The 21018-nt window shown below is 40.1% G+C and overlaps 1 protein-coding gene across 5 annotated transcripts in view; it reads left to right on the plus strand.

Moving 5' to 3' along the window:
• Positions 1-447: 447 nt before the first annotated feature.
• Positions 448-21018, plus strand: part of ULK2 (unc-51 like autophagy activating kinase 2) — a 177241-nt gene continuing 156670 nt past the window's right edge. For 4 of the 5 annotated variants that reach the window (XR_007516206.1, XR_007516207.1, XR_007516208.1 and 1 more), the window contains exons 1-5: positions 448-984; positions 2161-2253; positions 3443-3484; positions 15171-15203; positions 15837-15873. Coding sequence is in view for 1 of the 5 variants with exons in the window: in XM_049874618.1 (XP_049730575.1) it covers positions 895-984; positions 2161-2253; positions 3443-3484; positions 15171-15203; positions 15837-15873 (295 nt within the window). In the remaining 4 variants the exon portion in view is untranslated. Of the gene's footprint in view, positions 985-2160; positions 2254-3439; positions 3485-15170; positions 15204-15836; positions 15874-21018 lie in introns of those variants that run through there. The other variant, XR_007516209.1, reaches the window with a different exon arrangement.

Consider the following 21018-nt stretch of genomic DNA (forward strand, 5'->3'; position numbering starts at 1 on the left):
CGATGGTGTGTTTGAACCACCGACCTTGACATTAGCAGCGCAGAGCTTAACTACTGCACTCCCTGTGCCCATCACCATCTCCTCGGCGACCCTGAGTGAGTAAACACAGAAGGATCGGAGAAGGACGGCAGTTTGACCTCTGGTTTTAGAGGACCCACGAAAGGAGGCCAGGCTGGAGGAGATGCTTATCTGCCCTCTCTGGATGCTTGGGATTCCAGCTGCACAATGGATCCCCGCTCCAGCGCGCCTCTCAGCCCACTCGAGGCCGGCGCGTGCCCAGCTCTGCTCTGCTCCCAGGCCCCGCGCGGAGGTTCCGTGGGTAACTTAGCTGTGGCCGCAACAGCTCGCCTCCTCTTTTCCCGTCTTACTGAGTGGACAGGGCTTCGCTCAGACGTCCCAACCTACGTGCTGACGTAGGCACGAAGCGGCCAGCGCGCGCGCGTGCGTTGGGGCCGCGAGGCGGGGGCGCGCGGGCCGCGGGCTGGCGGTCAGAGGGCGGCGGCAGCAGCAGCAGCGGCAGTGGCGTGCCGAGAACGCCAAGGGCCAAACGAGCCGGGCATGGGGAGGACCGGGCTCCGCACCTCTCCAGGGCGCGCGTGCGGCTCCGGGGGCGCACAGTGACGGCGGTAGCGCCCCGAGGCCGTTTCGCAAGGAGCCCTCGCCGGCGGCGGCCGGGCCATGAGGAGTGGCCGGGGCCTGGCCGGGCCTCAGTGATCCCGGGCCAGCGCGGCGGCCTCCCCCGTTTTCGCTGCGGCTTCCAGGCATGAGCGCCCGCCCGGGCCCGGGGCCGCGGCTGCCCCAGTCCGGCCACCCGCGGGCGCGCTCCGGGCCCACGGACCCGCGGTGCTGACCTGGCCCGCCGGCTGCCCCCGCCGTGGTGCGCCCAGGGCGGCCATGGAGGTGGTGGGAGACTTCGAGTACAGCAAGCGGGACCTCGTGGGACACGGGGCCTTCGCCGTGGTCTTCCGGGGGCGGCACCGCCAGGTGAGCCTGCCCGCCCGGCGGGGCCAGGCCTGTGTCGCGCGGCCCCGGTGGCCCCGAAACTTCGCGAGGCCGCCGGAGCCGAGCCCCTAGGGAGAAAAGGCGTCCCCTCCCAGAGCCCGCCAGCCAAGGCCGGCCTTTATGCTTTCATTGTCGGGGATTTGTTTTCGTCGTGGGAGGATGGTTTCGAGGCTGAAGTCTCTAGGCAGCGGTCCACCCCCTGCTGGTCCGCTGATTTCCTCCCCCGTCAGTGGTCTTGGCAACAGGATTTTCCCGAGAGCGAGCCCCTCGTCCCTGAGTCCAGAGTACCGCACGGCCCCTTGCACATCCCGAGGCTCGAGCTTCGACCTCTGGGTGTACCCCGTCTGGGCTGCAAGGGATTGTCACATTTGGTGTTGATAACTGCAGACCCAGTGGAAAACATGCCGGTTTCCCGTTTACTTGAGGCTTTTTCTAAGACGGCGATAACTCTTACTGCCAGGCCTTGGTTCCTCTACACCCTGATGAGCCCGGTACCATCTTCCTTCCGGAGTAAGAGTGGAAAAGATGATTGGACACCTCTTTTCCAAGCCTAATAATGAAAGCAAGTTCAAACTGTCCACCCCCCCCCCCTTTTTTTAAAATAAAGGTTGTACTGTTTCGAAAATAGGGACACACGAAGTTTTAGAATCTGAAGAATTTGGAAAGACATACCAGGAGTGGAAATAATCATAAAAGGTTTGGCAGTTCTGATCTTTGCCAAGGAGCATATTAAAAGTGGGCTGACTTTGTCACTAATGAGATAAAGTATACCACTCATTGTTATTTATTATGAAAATAGCTTAATCAAAAAAATTTACAACGTTATCCTCCTAAGCTAACAAATAGTGTTTTCAGTTAACCATACCACCTTCCAAATATATTATCCACATTTCTCCTTAACTTTTAAGTGATTGTCAACCATCTTCCCTTTTCACTTAATGTTAGTTATTATGTGGTCTTCACGTTTATTAATTTTAGTGGCTGTTGTAGGACATTGGCTTCTTACACCGTAGTTTATGGAAATCATTTTCCAGTTATTGGCGATTTGGGTTCTTTTCTGTTTTCCCAAATGTACATGAATTTGCTAAAAACATCTGTCTTTACAGATTTTTTTGCTCAGTAATAATTTCCGGGAATAACGTTGTTTTTCATTTTCAGAAAACTGATTGGGAGGTAGCTATTAAAAGTATTAATAAAAAGAACCTGTCAAAATCACAAATACTGCTTGGAAAGGAAATTAAAATCTTAAAGGTATGTTTCTTTATGTGCTGTTTTACACTGTTAAATTTTATTTTAAATTATGGGAGTACATTGTCACATCCTTTGCAATTTTGGTAGTTGGATGCAAGTTTGAGAATTTTCAACTGTAGCTATCATTTTTGCATGCACAGTTTTTTGAAACATTGAGTACTCGGAAGCAATGTTTGTGATTCTTGGCCAACATTTAGAGGGATTCTGTGAAAACTTGATTTTAGCTTATCATAAGTTCTTTCCTTCTTTTTTCTAGTATGTTTTATTGTTTGGCAGGGAGGGCAGGTAGGTCTCTCATACATTGTTTAAGTCTTCCGTTGACCCCTCTTTCAAGTTACAATTAAAGTGTTTTTTTTTGGAGGGGTGGGGAGTGAGTTGGGGTCTTTTTTCCTTGTAAATTAAGGAAGTTATTTTCCTTGAAGGTGGTTTCTAGTTCACTCACAAGCAGTGTGAGATACTTTGAGGGGGAAAAAAAAAGCGTTCCATGGTCAAATAAGTTTGGGAAGATCTTGTTTACTGAATACCTTCTTAGAGGGTCACAAGCACTTGGCTCATTAAAGAAAGTCTGAAAAATTCAGTGGAAAAACTTGTTCAGGTGTGCTTAACTCAGTGTTTCCCAAACTGACAAGAACATAGAACCCTCATTTGACAGCAGCTCCCCTCAAAACCAGCATTCTTTGGAGAGCTCTTTGGTAAACATTATTGTTGAGCTTACAATTACACTGCTTTTTTTTTTTTTTCAGGGAGATAATGTGCTTTTTAAAATCACCTTGGAATTTTATGCCTCTATTGTTAGCAGAGCCCTGGTGGTGCAGTGGTTTAAACGTTCAGCTGCTATCCGAAAGGTTGGCAGTGCAAATCCACCAGTCGCTCTTCGGAAACCCTGTGGGGACATCGTATGTATAATAAATGTAGAAAATCAGTAGAAAGTCTGTGGCCATACTAATTATGATATTTATTTTGTAAATGAGAATGAGCATCTCCTTAGGAGTCTAGACAATGACAGTGGTGAAAGAAATTTTTAGATTGAAAATTTGATCAGGGATAATTTTTAGTTGATTGACTTGCTCTGATCTAGTAGTAAAAGTGTGAGGTGTGTGTGTATACTGGCCAATGTTTATCTGCATATTGAAATACATTAAAATTATCAGAATAAATACAGATTTTAAATTCTCAATTTGCTTTGCAGGAACTTCAGCATGAAAATATTGTAGCACTCTATGATGTTCAGGTAACTTGGTTTTTTAAAAACACATTTTCTATTTCATACAAATTTAAATAAATCTTAATAGAAGTAGAAAACTGCCTTAATTCTTGTTGAAAAGATAAACAGTTTGAGTATGTGTTTGCTAAGGAGTTGTTTAAAATGGTATACAGCAATAAGCTAAAATAAATAATTGTTGGATGAGTAAAATTACTGACAATTGGCAATATACTGTAGGAGTAGTACTGTATTTTAGATAGGTAGAGAAATATGGATACCAGATCTATCATTTCCATGATAAATGTAGAAAGGCTATTAAAAAGTTAGTTACAGCTTTTTCTGTAATTACGACAGCAACATTCATATATTGTGGAAATACTAGAAAATAAGATAAACAATAACAAGGAAAGTGTGCATATTCATCACCCAGCTAATGTGTAATTTTCGACCTGGCATACAGTTAGAGTCACATTATATTTGGAGGTTGGGAGACTGGGTTTTGAAGTCATCTAAGTCAAAATGTTTATATTGTCAGGATTACCTTTGGAAATCCCTTTAAAAAGCCCAGCTTTGGATAAAATTACATGCTGTTTAATTTTATTGCGCTTTAAGTGAAAGCTTACAGCACAAATTAGTTTCTCATTCAAAAATGTATACACAAATTGTTTTGTGACATTGGTTGCAATCCCCACATTGTGTCCCTTTTCCCTTTCCACCCCGGATTCCCCATGTCTGTTCATCTGATTCTCCTGTACCTTCCTGCCTTCTCGTCTTTGTTTTCGGGCAGCTGTTGCCTATTTGGTTTCATGTACTTGATTGAAGTAAGAAGCATGCTGCTCACGTGTGTTTTTGTTTGGGAGTGACTTCAGTTCTGAGTTAAGAGGGTGTCCAGGGGCCATAGTCTCGGGGGTTCCTCCAGTCCCTGACCAGTAAGTCATGTCTTTTTGTGTGTGTGTGTGTGTGTGTGTGAATTTGAACTTCATTCTACATTTTTCTCCCACTCTGCTGTGCTCCCTGTTAGAGCCATTGGTGGTGGTAGTTGGGCACCATCTAGTTGTTCTGCACTCAGGCTGGTGGAGGCTGTGGTTCATGTGGTCTGTTAGTCCTTTGGACTAATATTTTCCTTGTATCTTTGGTTTTCTTCATTCTCCTTTGCTCCAGATGAGATGGGATCAATAGGTATATCTTAGATGGCTGCTCACAAGCTTTTAAGACCCCAGACATTGCCTACCAAAGTAGGATGTAGAACATTTTTTTTTTTTATAAACTATGTTAATGTCAGTTGACTTAGATGTCCGCTGAGACAGTGGTCCCAGTCCTCAGCCCCGGTAACTAAGTCCCTCAAGGTGTTTGGATGTGGCTAGGAAGCTTCTTTGTCTTTGCCTTGGCCAGGTTGCGCTGACTTCCCCTATATTGTTTGTTGTTTTTCCCTTCACCGAAGTTACCACTTGTCTACTGTCAAGTTAGTGATTTCCTCTTCCCAACCCTCCCCTTCCTCGTAACCATCAAGGATTGTGTTCTTTGCTTAAGCCTTTTCTTGGGTTTTTATAAGAGTGGTCTCATACAGTATTTGTCCTGTGATTGCCATATTTCACTCAGCATAATGCCCTCCAGATTCATCTATGTTGTGAGATGTTTTGTGCATCCATCATTGTTTTTTCTCATTGTGTGTATGCACTGTAATTTATCCATTCAGCTGTTGATGGACACTTAGGTCGGTTCCATCTTTTTGCTGTTGTGGATAATGCTGCAGTGAACACGGCTGTGCCTATGTTGTCTACTTGTGCGATGGCTCTTATTTCTCTAGGATATATTCTTAGGAGTAGGATTGCTGGATCATTTTTTTTCCAGTTAAAAAACGGGCAAAGGCTATGAACAGACACTTCGCCGAAGAAGACATTCAGGCAGCTAACAGATGCATGAGGAAATAAACACTCACACTCTTTAGCTACTAGTGAAATCCAAATCAAAACTACAGTGAGGTACCACCTCACCCTGACAGTACTGGCACGAATCAAAAAAACAGAAGATAACAAATGTTGGAGAGTATGATTGCCTTCCAAAAAGATGGCAGTTTAAGCCCTGGTGGCATAGTGGTTAAGAGATATGGCTGCTAACCAAAAGGTCAGCAGTTTGAATCCACCATCCGCTCCTTGGAAACCCTACGGGGCGGTTCTGCTCTGTCCTATGGGGTCGCTATGAGTTGGAATTGACTAGATGACAATGGGTTTGCTTTTTTTTCTTTAATGCACAGAATTTGTTAATGCTGTGTTATACTTTATTACCCTTTTAAATAGTTGTAATTCGTTCCTTCATTTGTGAAATTCAAAGCAATATAGAAAGAAAGGGAGACAAACTTTAAAGTGTAAGCTAAACTCATCTCACAGTCCCTAGCTGTAATGTTGATTCTCCTCAGCTGTATGTGTAGTTTGTTTTAGTCTTTGCATCTGCAGATGGCACCAAGTGGCACAAGTCGATGCCTAGTGTAAAAGTTGTTAAATAATATTAACTCATAATTTCACATTTTTGGAGAGGTACAGAAAACCCTGTTGGTTACAGAGTAGGTCTTGTTTTCAGGGAAGAAAGTATTCTTAGATTTTTTTTTCTGTTAGAATGAAAAGTATTTGTAAGTATCAGCTTTGGTTACAGAAAGTTATTGTTAGGGAAAACGTGTACTCAAAAACCTGAATTATCAGTCAGTAATTTTTTTTTTTTTTTAATTTCAGGGTGATGGCATTGCAATGTTTATTATTTTGTGCATTGTATACTACCTAAACTACTGGAACTAATTTACAAAAATGAACTTAAGAAATACCAGTTCAGTGAATATAGTCTTGAGCATTTGACTGTTAAGCAAACAGACTCTTGATCTAGTATTTTAGATTTGCTTCCTTGATTCTAACTATTTGTATGTTTGGAGGCCAGTACAGTAATTTTATCAACTTGAAATGAATGTCATTTTTACTGGACATCAACTTTGGAGATTGGCCTAAAGTTTATGTATATACTTGTATAGATTGCGAACTTTAATGTTGTCAAAGTGCACATAAGTATTCCTGTTTGTAAAAATCATGTTCCGGTTTAGGTGACACTTAAAAAAACACATTTTCTCTCTGATTACAAAAGTAATATATTCTCATAGTTAAATTCATCAAACATTGCCAAAACTGAATAAATTAGAAAGGATATGGCAGTTCCTAGAGATAACTGCTGTATGGTATATTTCTTTTGGAGTTTTTAAATGTATATATTAATCTATAGTTATATGTGCTTAGTTTTTAAAGTTTTTTGAGACTTCCCTGGTAGCACAGTGGTTAAGAGCTATGGCTGTGAACCAAATGGTCAGTAGTTCGAATCTATCAGCTGCTCCTTGGAAATCCTATGGGACAGTTCTAGTGTGTCTTATAGGATCGTTATGAGTTGAAATTGACTCAATGGCAACGGGCTTTTTTTTTTTTTTTTTTTTTTGGTAGTAGTATATTTACAGAAATGCAACTCGTTTGATTAAACTTACTGTATCTTTTGTATCTAAGGCATGTTTTCACATGAGCCCTACATAATATTGTAGGGCTAAATGATAATCAACTTACTTAAAACCTAGCTATGGTCATTTGGGTTGTTTCTTGTTTTCCTGTAGTAGAAACAGTGCAGCAGAGAAAGCTGTGCACATCCACCTTTGCATATTTGTGTGAGTTTTCCTGTCGAATAAATTCCTTCAAGTGGAATTGCTTGGTCAATTGTTACTTTCCAAAAGATTATATCAGTTTGTTTTGAGGAATACTTATATGTCTTTTTTTTTTTATATACTCTCATAAGAGGAAAATACTTAAAAGCTTTATTTTTAGTTTCTTAAATTGTGTATTGACCATCTTCATGTTTTATTTCTCCTTTCATACTTATGTATTTTTGCCATTGCTGTCTGTCATGCTTCTGTTGTGTTTGTTTTTCTTACTGATTTCTTTGTAGCATTTCCTGAGCTAGCTAATGAAAGGTACAGGGATATAATGGTGAATAAAATGGAAAGGATTCTTGCCCTTGTGGCGCTTACAGTATGTGGGGGAAGATGACAATAAGCAAATAGTTACTAATTCTAAGTGTGCAAAGGACTGTAAGGGAGGACTACTGAAGGGGCTAGAGTAGTGGAGCAACCTACTTTTTATGACTAGGAAGACTTGCTGAAGAAATGATGTTTAAACAGAGTCGATGGTTGAGTGGGAGAAGGCTAGGCTAGGAATTGGTGAGAGAAGAGCAAATAAGCTTCCTAAGCAGATGAAGCCTTCTGTAAATGCTACAAGAAAGGAAAGATCCCTCAGTTTAGGAATTGAAAAAGGCCAGTGTGATGGAAGTACAGGAGGGAGAGAGTAGCACTAGATGGTGCTGGAGAGGCTAGCAGGAGCTGGATATGATCTTTATTCTAAGGGCAGTGCAAAGCCAGCGAGTAATAGTTTTAGAAACTATTTACAGTACAAGAGATAGCATGCTAATATCTAAAATATGCAAATCCTACCACAAATTGGTCATAAAAAGACAAATGATCCAAAGGGAAAATAAATGACATAAATTGTTAGTTCTTATGTCAGTGAGTCAAATAGCTAATGCATGAAATGATATTCATGAACAAATAGTCAAGGAAATGTAAATTAAAGTAAATATGAGATGTCACATCTCACCTATCCAATTAGCAGAAACTAGAAGTGCAGTAATTCTTGCTGGTAGAATTGGGAAATAGGTGCTTTCTTGTGTGTCATGTTAAGAAATGTGAATCGTTAAAACATTTTTTGAATGCTTTCTGGCAGTACCTGTTTCTGCCCTTTTTTCCATCCCTGTGAGAGTATTCTCAACAGTGCATTAAGAGTAATCATGTTAAAATGCAAGTCAGGGCATGTTGCTCCTCTTCTCAGAACCATGCAATGGCTCCGCATTTCTGTCAGAATAAAAGCTAGAGCCCGTATTGTAACACATGAGGCCCCACAGAACCTGACCCTGTTATCCCTCTGACTCCATTTCCTACTATTCTGCAGCTTGCTGCTGCTTTATCTACATGGGCATTCTTGTATATACTTATTTATTTTGTTTAATATCTGTCCCTTGACCAGGGCAGAAGACCCAGTAAGCAAGGTAAGCATGGGCTTGGTTGTGCTTACTTACTAATCTGTAGTGAACAGTTTCGCTACATGGGTGAAACGTGATGTCAACAGGTTTGGGTTTTGGTTTTATAATCTTGGTGTCCAGAATAGTGTCTTGTGTAAAAAAGAAAAAAACCCTATTGCCATCAATTTTGACTCATAGTGATCCTATAGGACAGAGTAGAACTGCCTCATGGGGTTTCCAAGGAGCAGCTGGTGGATTCAAACTGCTGACTTTTGGTTAGCAGCCTAACCTGTAACCACTGTGCCACCAGGGCTCTGTCTTGTGTATAAAACCCAAAAAACCCGTTGCGATCTAGTTGATTCCAACTTATAGCTACCCTATAGGACAGAGTAGAACTGCCCCATAGGGTTTCCAAGGAGCAGCTAGAGTCTTGTGTATAGTAGGTAGTTAAAAAACATTTGAATGAAGAGGAGTGTCTGTTACCATTAAAATATGCATACTCTTTTATGTACTAAGCAGCCCAAATCCTGGGCATCTTACCCTATAGCTATAAAAGCAGGAGAATTCAGAGGTAGGTACAAGAATCATTATTGTAGTATTGCTTATAATGGCTAAAACTGGAAACAGGTGAATGTTCCTTAGTAAGGGAGTGGCAGTTTGGAGGGAAGAGATGATGGTAAGTATCTTATTTCTCTAGTTCTGCTGTAAAAGAATACCACAAGTGGGTCATTTTAACAAACAAATTTATTTTCTCAGTATTTAGGGGGCTATAAGTATAAATTCAGGGCATGGGCTTCTAGGGGAATGCTTTCTTTCATTGTCCATTCTTGGGGAATATCTTTGTCTCAGCTTCTGTGACCTTGATCTGTACGTGGCATCTATCTTTCCCACATTTGTGCTTGTTTTTGTCTGTGTCTAATCTGCTCTTTTTATATCTTAAAAATTGTTAGGTTTAAGATATACGATTCACTGATAACGGCCTCACTAACATAACAAAACCCTATTCCCAAATGGGATTACATCCACAGGTATAGGAGTTAGGATTTAACATGCATTTGCGGGGGTGGACACAGTTCAATCTGTAACACAAAAAAGTGAGAAAGGATTATGTTAAAAAAAAAAAGACCATTAAAAAAAACCCAGCAAGTACATGCTTCCTTTGCATGTGAGTGGGCGTGAGTATGTGTAACTGTGTTCATGAAAGCATGATCACTGACATGTTAATGAGGCATCTCTAGCGTGGTGAGATTAAGGTGATATTCACTTTCTTCAACTTTTGTGTATTAATTTTTTGCAGTAAGCATATATTTTTAAAATCAAGATAAAAAGCAATTTGCTTTGTGGAGGGAGAAAAAAGAGCATCCACTTTTGCTTCCTTTCTTTCTGTAATACTTGGGTAATTTCATGTTTACGCGTTCCAAAAGGCAATACATATATCTGAGAATCAGATTTAATCATTATGGTTAGAGAAAGGAGTATTCTCCCACTATAAATTAAATGGCATAGTGGTTTCTTTATGTAGAAAACTGGAAAATGGGCAAGAGTGGATATGGGTAACTATTTAGAGGCAATTGCGGTCTCTGGGTGAGAGGTAATGATGGCACCAGTAGAGATGAAGAGGCCCAGACAGATTGGCAAGATATTTAGGAGATAGAATTGATAGGACTTGGGTACTTGGGGTATAGGAGGTGAAGAAGAGGGAATCAGAGTTGACAGATCTCTGTCATATTGTCGTATGTATTGAAATACTTTTCCTAGGTTACTTGTAGTTTTTTTTTAATGGTCTTTTTATAGCCTATTTTTGATATTTGGAAGTTCTTATCTTTCAGTTCTTTAATGACTGCTGTGGTTTAGAGCTTGGCTGCTAACCAAAAAGTTAGCAGTTCGAATCTACCAGCTGCACCTTGCAAATCTTATGGAGCAGTTCTGCCTTGTTCAGTAGGGTCACTATGAGTCGGTATTGACTCCACTGCAACAGTTTTGGTTTATAGGGTCACAGACCCTGGTGGTGTAGCGGTTAAGTGCTACGGCTGCTAACCAAAGGGTTGGCAGTTCGAATCTGCCAGGTGCTCCTTGGAAACTCTTATGAGGCAGTTCTACTCTGTCCTATAGGGTTGTCAGGAGTTGGAATCGACTCGGTGGCACTGGGTTTGGTTTTGGTTTTTATGAATTGAAGTCGACTTGATGGCACACCACAACAGGTTTCATATCTTGTAAGGATTTTTTTCATCCTGAGATTATAAAAATGTTCCCCCATGTTTTTTTTCTAGTTCTGATAGTTTAATTTTTTCATATTTATATCTTTGGCCTCTGGAATTTATGTGTAAAAGAGCAATGTAGGGACTCAACTTTTTTCCAAAAAACCGAGGCGGCTATCCCCGATTTTTACCTGTTTTGATGCTAGCTGTAGAACATAATGATATCCTGTGCACGACTATTAAAAAGAGTTAGGACTTAGGCAATTTGAAGAGTTATAGGCACATCAGGTTCAGATTTTATAGGTACTTGGTTATCAATTTATAAATATATTTGAGATCAGTGTTACGTATTGTAAATATTTTTGAAAGTTTTGGTATAATTAGTTTGAGGTATAGATTTAAAAAAGGTTCTTCAATCAGTTTGTTCTGGTTCAAACTCCTGCTGAGACTTTGCATTTCTAACAAGCTCCTGGTGATGCTAATGCTGCTGGTCAGGGACCAGTTCTGAGAACCACTAGTAGAGCAGTGGTTTTCAGAATTGACCATACGTAAGAATTACGTGTGCAAAGACCTGGTGCTAGAAAACCGGAAGGGAAGAACACGCTCAGCATTTCACAAACTGAAAGAATTGAAGAAAAAATCCAAGCCTCAGGTTGCAATATTGAAGGATTCTACAGGGAAAACATTAAATGACACAGGAAGCATCAAAAGCAGCTGGAAGGAATACAGAGTGTCACTGTACCAAAGAGAACTGGTGGACGTTCAACCATTTCAGGAGGTAGCATATGATCATGAACCAATGGTACTGAAGGAAGAAGCCCAAGATCCATTGAAGGCATTGGTGAAAAACAAGGCTCCAGGAATCGACGGAATACCGATTGAGATGTTTCAACAAACGAATACGGCACTGGAAGTGCTCACTCATCTGTGCCAAGAAATTTGGAAGACAGCTACCTGGCCAACTGACTTGAAGAAATCCGTGTTTATGCTATTCCAAGAAAGCTGATCCAACCGAATGTGCAGATTATTGAACAACATCATTAATATTACACACAAGTAAAATTTTGCTGAAGATCATTCAAAAGCAGCTGCAGCAGTATATCAGCAGGGAACTGCCAGAAGTTCAAGCTGAAATCAGAAGAGAACGTGGAACCAGGTATATCAATGCTGATGTCAGATGGATCCTGGCTGAAAGCAGAAAATACCAAAAGATGTTTACCTGTGTTTTACTGACTACGCAAAGGCATTCAGCTGTGTGGATCATACAAGTCATGGACAACATTGCAAAGAATGGGAATTCCAGAACACTTAACTGTGCTCATGAGGAACCTATACATAGACCAATGGGCAGTCATTCGAACAGAACAAGGGGATACTGCTTGGTTTAAAGTCAGAAAAGGTGTGCGTCAGTGTTGTATCCTTTTACCATACTTATTCAGTCTGTATGCCGAGCAAATATTTCGAGAAGCTGGACTGTGAAGATGAATGGGGCATCAGGATTAGAGGAAAACTCATTAACAATCTGTGTTGTGCAGATGACACAACCTTGCTTGCTGAAAGTGAAGAGGCCTTGAAGTACTTACTGATGAAGACCAAAGACCACAGCCTTCAGTATGGATTACACCTCAACATAAAGAAAACAAAAATCCTCACAACTGGACCAATAAGCAACGTCATGATAAACAGAGAAAAGATTGATATTGTTAAGGATTTCATTTTGCTTGCTTGCACAGTCAGCACCTATGGAAGTAACAGTCAAGAGATCATAAAACGCGTTGCATTGGGCAAATCTGCTGCAAAAGATCTCTTTTAAGTGTTAAATAGCAAAGGTGTCACCTTGAAGACTAAGGTGCACCTGACCCAAGCCATGGTGTTTTCATCCACCTCATATGTGTGCAAAAGCTCGATGATGAATAAGGAAGACTGAAGAAGAATTGATGCCTCTGAGTTATGGTGTTGGTGAAGAACATTGAATATACAATGGACTGCCAGAAGAATGAACAAATCTGTCTTGGAGGAAGTTCATCCAGAATGCTCCTTCGAAGCAAGGCTGGCGAGACTATGTCTCACATACTTTGGACATGTGGTCAGGAGATACCAGTCCCTGGAGAAGGACATCATGCTTGGTACAGTAGAGAGTCAGTGAAAAAGAGGAAGACCCTCAATAAGATGGATTGACATAGTGGCTGCAACAATTGGCGCAAGCATAACAACGATTGTGGGCATGGTGCAGGACCGGGCAGTGTTCCGTTCTGTTGTACATGGGGTAGCTGTGGTCTGAACTGACTCCCCGGCACCTAACAACAACTAACAGCAAGAATCACCTGAGGATCTTGTTAAAATTTAGATTCTCTTTCAGTACATGTGGGGTGGAAATGCAAATTCTCAGTAGGGGTTTGAGCTGGAACATCTGGTTCGAAGCCCTGTTTCATCATGCCTGTGTTGTTTTGTGTCTGGTCAGTAAACTAGAACTCGCTTTCATATATTGTATTCTGCAACTCGAAGCTGGAACCAGCTTTCATATATTGTATTTTGTGTCTGTAAGTTTTTTTAAATGAGGGCAGTGGTGATTCTGTGGTAGAACTCTTACCTTCCATGGGGAAGGCCAGGTTTGATTTGTGGCCAGTGCACTTCTCGTGTAGCCATTGATGTCTGTCAGTGGAGGCTTGTTTGTCGCTATGATACTAAACAGTTTTCAGTGGTGCGTCCAGACTAAGATGCATTAGGAAGAAAGGCCTGGCGACCTTCTGAAAACCAGCCAGTAAAAGCCCAATCTGTAACAGATCCTGAGGTAGTGCAGGACCGGTATAGGTTCCGTTGTGCATGGGGTCGCCATGAGTTGGGTGCTGACTCTCCACGGTACTAACAGCGACAGTGTTCACAGTAGAGGTGATTTAACTCATAAATATATTTTTGTTTTTATTTGTGGTAAAGAGAAATAAGTATTTCTTAGAGACTTGATCTTATTGCTGGCTGGGAGCTGGCTCTACTGCCTTCCTGATTTGTTATGGGAGGTCTGCCGTTAGGGAAGATAAGCATCTGTTTTAGGCTTGCAGTCCGGCTCTCCACACACATCATCCTGGTTCGGCAAGAACCATGGCTCTTCATTTCTCAGCACATAGCAGATGGAATCTCCATTTTTCTGGATCTCCGTATATCTCTGAGGTGTCAGAGAATTGGGCATAATATATTTTAATGTTTTATCTAGTTCTCTTGAGAAATAAATGAAGTAGGTCATCCTAAGTCACTCCATTTCTTGAGGCATAGTTTAACATTCAGTTTTTGAATTGTGGCATCCGAGATCCTTGGTGAATGTGCAGAACCAACTTTGTGGCATTCTCTTGTGTTCCTCCTGGCTGCCCAGAAGTGCTGTATCTAAACCTATCCCCTCTCTGCTTTGCACCCCCTTCCTATTCTTGCCAGAGCACCTTATCCTTGAGTTTAGGATCTTAGTGAGCCAAGTGCTACTTGAAAGGGCTATGCCATGATTCACACGTGAGCACTGGCTTATGTTAAGCCATAACCCACTGCCATCGAGTTGGTTCCAACTCATAGGGCCCTATAGGAGGACAGAGTAGATCTGCCCACGGGGTTTCCAAGGCCGAAATCTTTATAGAAGCAGACTGCTGCATCTTTCTCCCTCAGAGGGCTGGTGAGGTCAAACTGCCAACCTTTTGGTTGGCAGCTGAGTGCTTTAACCACTGCGCCTGTAGGGCTCTTTAAGTTAAGCCATAGGGAAGCCCAGTTTAAAATTTAACTAACATTATGAAAATTGTCATTGAAGAGTCGGGTAATCAGTCTTTGAATTACTCAAGCAACCTACCTGGAGCTTTGAAAATTCAAAGGAGTTTGTAAAATTCCTCAAATCAGTTCATTAAAATCAGTCTGTTACCAAGACATGTGATGAAATATCTTCCCTTTGCCAGTAATTCCTTGGTAGTGTGATTGTCCAAGGTAAACAGACATAAAAACTAGAAAACAAAAAACTAAGCATCCTGGGTCATGTGTTCCAGACTCAGATTATGCCGTTAGCATTGCTAGGGAAGATTATCAGGTCATTTTGCTGCCCTTAATCATGAACTTTTCCAAGTAGAAGTGCTTACCTAAGGTCGAGAGAATCCTTCCCTTTTTTCACAAGTGGAAAATTCACCATGCATTTTATCTTGGATATTGTTTCATGTCAGTCATAAGCAGAAGATGAATCTTTCATTCATTCTTTCCATAAGCAAAATTGAACTTCTTGATGACTACGTTAGTGTTAATCAAAACTTTGATTGTGTTGGGAATTTAAAAAATTTCACTTCCTTATGGATTTTGTGATTTCATTTAATAATGAATAGATACAGTATTTTTATGAACATTACTTAAAAATTTTGTGTTTAATTTTTTTGTGATCTAAATGATTTTTGATGTTTATTTTTCAGGAATTACCCAACTCTGTCTTTCTGGTGATGGAGGTAGGTAGTATAAAAGTTTCTGTTTAATTTATAGTATTTGCCGCATAATGGTGTTTGGGCAAGATCCAACCGTATATACGTCCGTGGTCCCATAAGGTTATAACAGTTTAGAAATCCCAATGGGAGAATGGGACAGAGCGGTCATAACCAGATGTAAAGAACACAGCAGCTCTCCGCATGCAACACATGTATTGCATGTCTCTTGTACACAAAGCAGTTGTGCTGCCAGGTGTATAATGATACAGTAAATTGCAGAAGGAGGTTATTTGCCCCAGCAAATAATACGGTGTTTGCATGATGTCCAAATGACATAACGTCCTATTTCACAGAACATATCGTGGACATTACGTGATGCGTGACTGTATTTCAAATTTTTTGTGATTAATATGTACTTTAAAATTGACAGTAAGTTATTATTTGAAAATTTGAATTATAGTAAAATCAGTTAATGATTTAGACTTTATCCTAAATATAAAATTAAAATTTTTTGATCCTGTAATTCTTAAAATATTTTTTTAAGACTAGAGTTACATTATATAAAAATGTTTTTAAATTAAAATTAATGATAATCGATTGAATTAATCTTGAATCAGTGTGCTTATTTTAACTACTTTTTCTTTTTATATATATCAGTATTGCAATGGTGGAGACCTGGCAGATTATTTGCAAGGTAATTTTTTGTGTGTGTCAGTGTTCAGTAAGGATAGTACTGTAGTCTGTTTAATCCTGAGAGTTACTTCTGAAATAGGCTGCACCTGTTTCCTGCACTTGTATATAAGTAATTCAATAAATACTTGTTTATTTAACTTGAGGTCACTTTGTTGGCTACCTGTTTTTTGTTGTAGTTTTGTTCCAAACTTTACTTACGTGTAAGCACTTACCTTTATATGTGTCTCTCTCTGACAGTGTTTGAGAGATTGGTCTGCTCCTGAGGAGAGAAGAAACCAAATAGAATTTCCTTCAAAGAATTTAACTGAGTTATTATCAATGAACGTTTTAGTCTCTTTCATTTCTTTCAAAATAAAAAATCATAATGGAAGAATGTATCCAAGTATCTGCTTATTAATGTGAAAGTTTCTTGTAAATTAGAAAAAAAAAAAGCTATAAGAGATTTAAGGGTAACATGGAAATTGTTTCTTGGCACTATGGTAACATTTTAATACTAGATGGTGCTTGAAATTCTGTAGCCAAAATGCATACTTGTACAATATGAAGCGTTCAGATCGGTTTATCGCTCCAAAGCATTATGATGCTGGTGAGGCCAGTATTTACTTGTTCACCTCCTAAAGATGCAGGGAAAACATACAAAAGATAGCAGAAGGTTAATGTACTCAGCCTCTAAATATCTCATACCAGTTGGTGGTCAGAGTACCTAAGACCTAAATAGAGCAATGTACAAGAGGTATGGAAAGTTTACAAAAGAGAAACAACATATTAAAAATGTTCAATTATGTACTAATTCATGGAATGCTATGAAAAATGAGATACTTAAAAAAAAATCTTCAAGATATATAATATTGCAGACATTTAAAGGAGCCCTGGTGGTGTAGTGGTTAAGTGTTTGGCTGCTAACTGAAATGTTGGTGGTTTGAATGCACCAGCCACTCCTCGGGAGGAAGATGTGGCAGTCTGCTTCCGTGAAGATTTACAGCCTTGGAAACCCTAAAGCCTGTCCTGCTGTATCCTACAGGGCGTCTGTGAGTTGGAATCAACTCAACGGCAATGGGTTTTTAAAAATTTTTTTTTGGTTAAAGAGAATAATATAAAGAACAATGGTATACCCCACAGTTAAAACAATAACAAAACCAACAATGAAATTATAAATGCAGTCGGAGCTTTCTGTATGCAGTGCTTTTATATTTCACCCAGCTGAGATTCTTTTTTACAAATTTATCAACGTGGTGAAAAAAAAAATTTTTTTTTTTTGATTGTGCTCTAAGTGAAAGTTTACAATTCAAGTCAGTTTCTCATACAAAAACTTTTACACACATTGTTTTGTTATGTGAGCCTAGTTGCTCTTTCTACAATGTGACAGCATACTCCTCCTCTCCACCATGTATTTCCTGTGTCCATTCAGCCAGCTCCTGTCCCCCTTTGCCTTCTCATCTGGCCATCACAAAGGAGCAGTCCATGTACTCTCGTGTCTACTTAATCTGAGGAGCACACTACACACCAGTATCATTTTATGTCTTATAGTCCAGTCGAATCTTTGTTTGAAGAGTTGGCTTTGGGAATGGTTTTAGTTTTCGGCCAACAGAGAGTCCAGGGACCATGACCTCTGGGGTCCCTCCAGTCTCCATCAGACCATTACGTCTGGTCTTTTTACTAGAATTTGAGGTCTGCATACCATTTTTCTCCTGCTCCATCAGGGATTCTCTGTTGTGTTCCCTATCAGGATGGTCATTGTTGGTAGCTGGGCACCATGTAGTTCTTCTGGTCTCATGCTGATGGAGTCTCTGGTGTATGTGGCCCTTTTTGTCTGTTGGCTTATATCTTCCTTGTGTCTTTGGTGTTCTCCTTTCTCCTTTGTTCCAGGTAGGTTAAGACAAATTGACGCATCTTAGATGACCGCTTGCTAGTTTTTAAGACCCCGGATGGCACTCAACAAAGTGGGATGCAGAATGTTTTCTTAAAACTTTTTGTTATGCCAGTTGACCTAGATGCCCCTGGAAACCATGGTCCCCAGGCCCCCGCCCCTGCTACTCTGTTCCTCAAAGTGTTTGGTTGTATTCAGGAAACTTGTTAGCTTTTGGTTTAGTCCAGTTGTGCTGACATCCCCTGTATTGTGTGTTGTCCTTCCCTTCATCTAAGATAATTCTTCTCTACTATCTAATTCGTGAATACCCCTTCCCTCCCTCCCCACCCTTGTAACCATCAAAAAATGTTTTCTGCTGTGTTTAAACCTTTCCTTGAGTTCTTATAATAGTGGTTTCATACAATCTTTGCCGTTTTGCGACTAACTAATTTCATTCAGCATAACGCTGTCCAGATTCCTCCATGTTATGAAATGTTTCACGGATTCATCCTTGTTCTTTATCGTTGTGTAGTATTCCATTCTGTGAATATACCATAATTTGTTTATCCATTCATCCATTGATGGGTACCTTGGTTGTTTCCATCTTTTTGCTATTGTAAACAGTGCTACAAGGAACATGGGTGCACATATATCTATTTTTATGACAGCTCTTATTTCTCTACGATATATTCCAAGGAATGGGATTGCTGGATCATGTGGTACTTCTATTTCTAGCTTTTTAAGGAAGCAACAAATTGATTTCCAAAGTGGTTGTGCCATTTTACCTTCCCACCAGCAGTGTATAAGTGTTCTAGCCTCTCCACAACCTCTCCAACATTTATTATTTTGTTTTTTGTATTGAATGCCAGCCTTGTTGGTGTGAGATGGTATCTCATTGCAGTTTTGATTTGCACTTCTCTAATAGATAATGATTGTGAGCATTTCCTCATGTATCTGTTAGCTACCTGAATGTCTTCTTTCATGAAGTGCTTGTTCGTATCCTTTTGCCCACTTTTTAATTGCATTATTTGTTTTCTTGTTGCTGAGGTTTTGCAGCATCTTGTAGATTTTAGAGATTAGATGCTCATCAGATTTGTCTTAGCCAGAAAATTTTTTTTACCAATCTGTAGGCTTTTTATTTTTTTTGGTCTAGTCTTTGGATGAGATAAGTGTTTGCGTCTTAGGAGCTCCCAGTTATCTAGTTTTTCTTTTGGTGTTTGTGCGTTGTTAGTAATGTTTTGTATACTGTTTATTGCCATGTATTAGGGCTCCTAGTGTTGTCCCTATTTTTTCTTCAATGATCTTTATCATTGATCTCTGTCACTTTAGATTTTATATTTAGGTCTTTGATCCATTTTGAGTTAGTTTTTGTGCATGGTGTGAGGTATGGGTCTTGTTTCCTTTTTTTTGCGGATAGATATCCAGTTATGCCAGCACTATTTGTTAAAGAGACTGTCTTTTCCCATTTAACGGACGTTGGGCCTTTGTTAAACATCAGCTGCTCATAGGTGGATGAATTTATGTCGGGATTCTCAATTCTGTTCCCTTGGTCTGTGTATCTGTTGGTTTTGACTACGATAGCTATATAATAAGTTCTAAAATCAGGCAGTGTGAGGCCTCCCGCTTTGTACTTCTTTTTCAATAATCTTTTACTTATCCAGGGCCTCTTCCCTTTCCATATGAAGCTGGTGATTTGTTTCTCCATCTCATTACAAAATGTTGTTGGAATTTGCATCGGGATTGCATTGTATCCATAGATCACTTTGGGTAGAGGAGACATTTTCACAATGTTGAGTCTTCTGTCCATGAGCAAGGTATGTTTTTCCACCTAACGTAGGTCTCTTGGTTTCTTGCAGTACCGTCTTGTAGTTTTCTTTGTCTAGGTCTTTCAACATCTTGGGTTACATTTATTCCTAAGTATTTTGTCTTCATGGGAGCTATTATAGGTGGCATTGATGTGGTGATTTCCTCTTCAGAGTTCTGTTTGGTTGGTGTAGAGGAGATCCAACTACCTTTTTGTTTATTTTGTATCCTGATACTTTGCTGAAGTCTTCGATTAGTTCCAGTAGTTTTCGTGTGGATTCCTTTAGGGTTTTCTGTGTGTAAGATCATACCCAGTGAAAAAAACCCAGTGCCATCGAGTCGATTCCGACTCATAGCGACCCTATAGGACAGAGTAGAACTGCCCCATAGAGTTTCCAAGGAGCGCCTGGTGGTTTTGAACTGCTGACCCTTTGGTTAGCAGCCATAGCACTTAACCACTACGCCACCAGGGTTTCCTATAAGATCATATCATCTGCAAATAGAGATACTGTTACTTCTTCCTTACCAATTTGGATACGCTTTATTTCTTTTTGTAGCCTAATTGCTCTGTCTAGGAACTCCAGCACAATGTTGAATAAGAGTGGTGGTAAAGGGCATCCTTGTCTGGTTCCTGTTCTCGAGGGGAATGCTTTCAGACTCTCTCCATTTATGATGTTATTGGCTGTTGGCTTTGTGTAAATGCCCATTATTTTGTTGAGAAATTTCCCTTCTGTTGCTATTTTGCTGAGAGTTTTTATCATCAAATGCCTTTTCTGCATCGATTGATAAGATCATGTGGTTCTTGCCTTTTGTTTTATTTACGTGATGGATTATATTGATTGTTTTTCTAATGTTGAACCTTCCCTGCATACCTGGTATGAACCCCACTTGGCCATGGTGAATTATTTTTTGATATGTTGTTGAATTCTATTGGCTAGAATTTTGTTGAGCATTTTCGTGTCTAAGTTCATGGGTGATACTGGTCTGTAGTTTTCTTTTTTTTGTGGTGTCTTTACCTGGTTTTAGTATTAGGGTTATGCTGGCTTCCTAGAATGAGTTTGGGAGTATTCCATCCTTTTCCATAATCTGAAATACCTTTAGTAGTAGTGGTGTTAACTCTTTTCTGACAGTTTGGTAGAATTTTCCAGTGAAGCTGTCACGCCCAGGGCTTTTTTTTTTGTTGGGAGTTTTTAAATTACCTTTTGAGTCTCTTCTTTTGTTAAAGGTCTATTTAGTTGTTCTATCTCTGTGTTAGTTTAGGTAGGTAGTGTGTTTCTAGAAATTTGTCCATTTCCCCTAGGTTTTCAAATATGCTAGAGTACCATTTTTTATAGTATTCTGTTATGATTATTTTAATTTCATTTGGGTCTGTTGTGGTATCATCCATCTCATTTCTTATTCGTGTTATTTGTTTCCTGTCCTGTTTTTCTTTTGTCAGTTTGGCCAGTGGTTTATCAATTTTGTTAATCTTTTCAGAGAACCAGCTTTTGGTCTTGT

Source organism: Elephas maximus, chromosome 2 (assembly GCF_024166365.1).
Source record: "Elephas maximus indicus isolate mEleMax1 chromosome 2, mEleMax1 primary haplotype, whole genome shotgun sequence".
Classification (NCBI taxonomy): domain Eukaryota; kingdom Metazoa; phylum Chordata; class Mammalia; order Proboscidea; family Elephantidae; genus Elephas; species Elephas maximus.